At 47.0% G+C, this 5,397-nt stretch overlaps 1 protein-coding gene across 1 annotated transcript; it reads right to left on the minus strand.

The window, feature by feature from the left end:
* Positions 1-289: 289 nt before the first annotated feature.
* On the minus strand, positions 290-2,097 carry rasd1 (RAS, dexamethasone-induced 1). Its single transcript, XM_052021883.1, has 2 exons — positions 1,737-2,097; positions 290-1,314 (listed from the first exon to the last, which is right to left on the minus strand). Exons 1-2 carry the CDS (start codon positions 2,005-2,007, stop codon positions 788-790), a joined length of 798 nt encoding a protein of 265 aa, XP_051877843.1. The 5' UTR covers positions 2,008-2,097; the 3' UTR covers positions 290-787.
* Between the last annotated feature and the right edge of the window lie 3,300 nt (positions 2,098-5,397).

The following is a 5,397-nucleotide window of genomic DNA, read 5'->3' on the forward strand; positions in this document are numbered from 1 at the left end:
TGTTAAAGCAAAGGTGGGGGGTGGGGGAATCAAACTGAACGTCACAAACAATAGGGAGCTAAATAGGGAGCAGTTATAATCTGTTCCGTTCCGATCAAGGTTAAAGGATTGCTTCTGTTCCCCGATTTTATCTGGGTGAATTTCATGACATATCCCGGCACTTCCAAGCCAGCTAACCTCTTCTCCACCTCTAAGATGTCCAACTAATAAACTAACTGGAAGTTAACCAAAAATGCAAGTTCATTCACAACTTAAAGAAAATCGGTAGACATCACACAGAACACAAATTACATTTGAAAACATTTATTTTAAAAATTTATAAGACTTTGTTCATTTTTGCAAGTACAACATTAGTGCCTTTATGCAACAAATTGCTGCCGATTGTAAACATTCTGTTACTCATTGTACTGCAAGAGTTTATACAAATTAAGACTACAATATTTTGAAATTAAATTAAGCCTCAAGTACAAATACTTCACAGTCAATACGACACAATGAATATTCCTCGGGGGGAGGTGAGGGTAGTTTAAATCCCTTCCCCTGCCCCTTAGTGTCATTTGGTGTTCATTGTTCTCTTAGTCCTTTCGCCCACACCTGACGCTGGGAAAGGCAAGCTAGCACTGCCCCTCGGCAGCAGTAAGCCAAGCACCATGCCTTGTCTCTGGAAACCTCCGACACTGTTCCTTTACAGCTTTACACCGTGGAGAACGGGCAGGAGTACCTGACCCTCCCAAACATGTCTTTCGGATCCATTAAACTGCGTCTCGTTCAAAGTCCCGAAACCCGTTTAACTGATCACACAGCGGTCCTTGTCCCTGGCGTGCGCGCCGCCGATCGCCTTCTCCTTGATGTACATCAGGTCGCTGTGCACACTCGGTCTTCGGGCGAACGGCGCCACGATGCCATATGCGTCCTCGTCTTTAATTTTGCGGCTGCGGAAGGTCTTGCGATGCAGGATGTCACAGTACTGCACTGACACCTTCCTGTGGAGGTCCGGGCTCATTTCGCTCGGCAGCTTGGCCATGGTGAACAAGGTCTGGAACATCTCATCCACCTTGGTGTTCCTCTTGGCCGAGATTTCGAAGTAAGCACACTTGGTGTCGCCGTCTATCAGCTGCTCGATCTTCTCCCTCGGCACCTCTCTGTAAAAGTCCCGGTCGCTTTTGTTGCCGCAAATGACGATGGGGACGTCAATGTTCTCCTTGGTCTTGTTCTTCAGGCACGACTTGGTCTCCATGATCTGCTGCTTGAGTCGCTGTACCTCCTCGAAGGAGTCGCGGTTGTCCAAGCTGAAAACCAGGATGAACACATCCCCTGCAACCGAGGAGAGAAATGCATTGGTTAGGGGGCCACTTTACACCGTGCTGCACACAAACAACTCACCCCTCAGCTCAACTCAAGCCGCAGCGCTGCAACAGCCCAGTTGATGAGTGTAAACTAATGGGAAGGAAACTGATAACTTCCCCATCAAATCGGAGAGTTGCTGGAAACTGGAGCAACACACACAAAATGCTGGAGGAACTCAGCAGGTCAGGCAGCATCTACGGAGAGAAATAAACGTTGACTGTTTGTTTCCCAACATAGATACTGCCTGACCTGCCGAGTTCCTCCAGCATTTTGTGTGTGTGTTGCGTTTATGAGTGTACTTTCCAACCCTCCCTCAACCTTAGCCCTTTGGGTTGGCGCTCGTTAACAGGGCTATCCCGATCCCGATCCCGAAACCGACCGCTCCTTACCTGTCAGGATGGAGAGGCGCCTCATGGCCGGGAAGGGGTGGTTTCCCGACGTGTCCAGGATATCCAGTTGATAGATGTCGCCTCGGATGCTGTAAAACTTGCGGTGGAAGTCCTCGATGGTCGGCGTGTACTGGTCATCGAATTTGCTGTTGAGGAAGCGAGACACGATAGCGCTTTTGCCCACTTTGGAGGAGCCGAGGATGACCATCCGGTAACAGTTCTTGGTGGGGACGTTCACCTCGGTCTCGCAAGGCGACATCTTCTTAATCATTACCCGAGCGGCAGTGAGAGGGAAGGAGAAGCCGTGTTGGAGTGCGGCTGGGAGCTGGTCTGTGGTTTACCAGGCAAGGAGCTGCTCTACAACTGGACGGCGCGCTAACTCCTTTTTATAGGAGCCGGAGTGTGTCATGACGAGGCAGCCACGTGTTGAAAGTAAACACCAGGACACCGTGTGTCTGAGAGCGGGCAAACGTCAGCAACGATCTGCTGGACACTTTAGCCTTGTTTGGAATTGGAGAAAGGCGGAGTTGTAGCAAGCTCACTCAGTCACTGATCCAGCCGCCGACACGGCTCTCTGCACCGCTTCAAAGGCGACCTCCCCTCGCTGAATCGAAGAGGTCACACGTTGTATTTATCCGTGTGAATGTCCCTAATTCAGTCAGCCTTTGCCTTCAAGATAATTCGAAGGGTTCCTTCTGAAATGGAAGAGTGTGATTTATGAAGGATGACCCACGTGATAGTGTCAAAAATGTGCATACTTTGAACTGGAGAAGGGGTAAAAGTGACAGGCGTGTGAGGGAGCAACTGGGTAAATAATTTACAATAGAATGCATGTTTATAATGACTCGAAGGCTTTTCAGAGTGGGTTTAGGGCTTCAGTCCCCTTGACCTTGGCTTTCTGGAGAGCCCCATAAACCGCTGCCTTGTCCTTTGCTGTATGTTGTTGTAATACCTCTCCCCTCTTCACGCCACCGACTACCCTGGTGGCGTTGGATTACACCTCCGTCCCCACTAAGCCGGTGGTGTACATCCTTCGTGTGTGAACACACGCCTGAGGTATGGGCGAGCTATTGGGCTGTGGGGGCACCACGGCCCCTCGCCATCCTGCCCCCAACGCTAAAATTTCCAGATAGAGGTGGGTGAAGTCCAGGAGGCGCACATTGGTCTGAAATTCCTCCATCTGTCGCGATAACGTTGACCTACTTAGCTCAAAGTGATTGGCGCTGCTACTGAAACAACGAAAGGTAAATGTTTGGTAATGTTCTTGAACAATATCCCGCGGTCTAATCTCGGACTCTTGATGAATTTTTGCTGATTTTGACCACCCACTATACTCATTGCCTCCTCGCCCTGCAAATCCTTGTGGCCAGTTTGGGGGACCCCGTCACCATTGTAATCTGGGGCGGGGGGGGGGGGGCGCGGACAGTTGATCAGTGGATATACTTGCAACGTCCATGATCTGCACAGTAAGGCATACCTCACTGGACCAAGCGCCAATAACTATGTCCTACTGTAAAATACTGCAGATGTTGGAAATCTGGAATAAAATGGAAAATTCTGAAAATATTCGGTAGGTCAGGCAGCATCTGGGGAGGAGGAGACCGTGTTAACGTTTCTGGCCCATGTCATTTCATCAGAACTCCGATGTTCTAAAGTGTTAAGCAGACTTTTTACATTCGGCTGATGAATTATTAATTGATAATACCAGTGAGTCAGGCATTTTAAAGTGAATTCAGGTCTTCACCGACTCTGCTGCAATTTGCTGCCTGCTCTCACTCAATCTTGTCCAAAACTCGATATATTATTCAATAATTCATTCCATCTTTTTAGCACTACTCAGGCACTTGGCTCACAAGCAGACTTCGCTCATGTAATCCATGTATGTCAAGGACTGTTGGCACCTTACATAATATGCACTCCCATTATTCAAAGCTGTCACAATTTGCACTAAAATGTGAATTCATTGGTAATTTGCATTAAGCAATGTAAACGGCAAAGCAAAGTGGGAATCAGCTGCTGTAATCAATGGTCTGAATTTATATGGCTTTAAATGAGAATCAACCGTAAATGATCAGGCAGCGGCCCGGATACAACTGCACAAGTGACGGGGAGTGTTGGTAAATGATGCATCCATATTAGTGCACGAAGCTTGATAAACCATCGGTTAATGATTAGCTTTCTGCATTTGCAATGCTGATGACTTTTTAAAACGCTGAACTTAGCTAATTTGACGAGAGTTTTTTTTTAAAGCTTGCAAAGCGAAACACATTGCAGCATCAGGAAGCGTGGCTTGGCGCTGTTTACAGAACAACAAGAAGTCCATTTACTGAACTATACTTTGCCCGATGTTGAGCGGTGGGTGAGGCGGCAGCTACCAAGTCATGCTGTGGCTGCGCCGCCGTCCTGTCATCTAAGTGATGTCAATGTGTTGGTGATTTTTCTTTCTCTTCCCCACCCGTCCCTGTTCTACGGACGATGTTGAATCTTTATGTAAACAGCGTCACATCAGTCTCTGACATGTACAATCGTTTGGCTATGCATTTTTTGCGGATGGTTTATGACCTTTCATTTTTCGTCAACGTTACAAATAAAACTCCAGCCAGTATTGCTAAATTATTCAAGCCATGAAAGATTAAACTCTGCAATAACGAAAAAAAAGTTGGAAAAACACAGCAGGTCAGGTAGCCTCTGAGCAGGGAGAATGAGCAAGCATTTCAGGTCAACGGAACCTTTCCTCTGAACCTTTCCAGCATCCAATTGTGTTTCAGATTTCCAGCATCTGCAACTTGTTATGCTTTTTCTTTAAAAATGAAAGAACCTTTCGAAAGGACATGGATCGAAACATAAACTGTTTCCCTCCCCGTAGATGCTGCGGGACCTGTCGAATATTCCCAACATTTTCTGTTTCCATTACAGGGGGGCAGTGGTGGTAGTAACTACGTCATTCACTGTGCACCAAACACATTATTACACACCTTCGCATTTTCTGCGCTAACAATTTCACAATTGTCGAACATCATGCACATTTGGCGCTCCTGCAATATGCAAATCATGCCGACAACAATTTCTAATACCTCCTTTTGACGGCTGGTTGTTTCTTGGTTTGGTCGCACTGGTGTTTCTGGCGTTTGGCAGGATTATTGTTCCCAGTCGCCCATTTGAGTGGAGCCTTAGAAAGACACAAAAATCCACTTCCATCCTGTTCAGCTTCAGCATCATTTTGTTAAACAGGCCAGGATTGACATTTTAAAAATCCATTGATTTTCCAAAAGATACATACACACTTTAAGAGAGGACATGGAGATGGTATTTCCCGCTCCGGAGCATTAAGTCAACCCCCAAATCCGGCCTGGTGTGAAAGTCAGACCAGGTTGGCATGACAAACTCTTTCCCAGAGACAGTGATAGATTTGAGGATATTAAAGGGAATCACCGGGTAGTGCAGGAAAGTGGCGCTGAGGTAAAAGATCAACCGTGATCTTTTTGAATGATGGATCAGGCGCCAGGGGCAGATTGGTTTTCTCTCGCTGTTGCTTCCTGGGGTGGAGGATTTGGGCCACGATGAAGGATTACGCCTTCTCCGTTTATACTGTAGAGTTTACAAGAATGAGAGGTGCATTGAAAGCTATAACATTTTTAAAGAACTTGACAGGGTAGATGCG

This window comes from Pristis pectinata, chromosome 8 (assembly GCF_009764475.1).
Source record: "Pristis pectinata isolate sPriPec2 chromosome 8, sPriPec2.1.pri, whole genome shotgun sequence".
Lineage (NCBI taxonomy): Eukaryota > Metazoa > Chordata > Chondrichthyes > Rhinopristiformes > Pristidae > Pristis > Pristis pectinata.

Bases quoted from the DNA above. Each gene is read 5' to 3' on its own strand.
- rasd1 (XM_052021883.1), bottom strand. From the start codon at position 2,007: ATGATTAAGAAGATGTCGCCTTGCGAGACCGAGGTGAACGTCCCCACC. The intron at 1,315-1,736 runs GTAAGGAGCGGT...CCTCGGTTGCAG, and splicing joins GCGCCTCTCCATCCTGACAG to GGGATGTGTTCATCCTGGTT.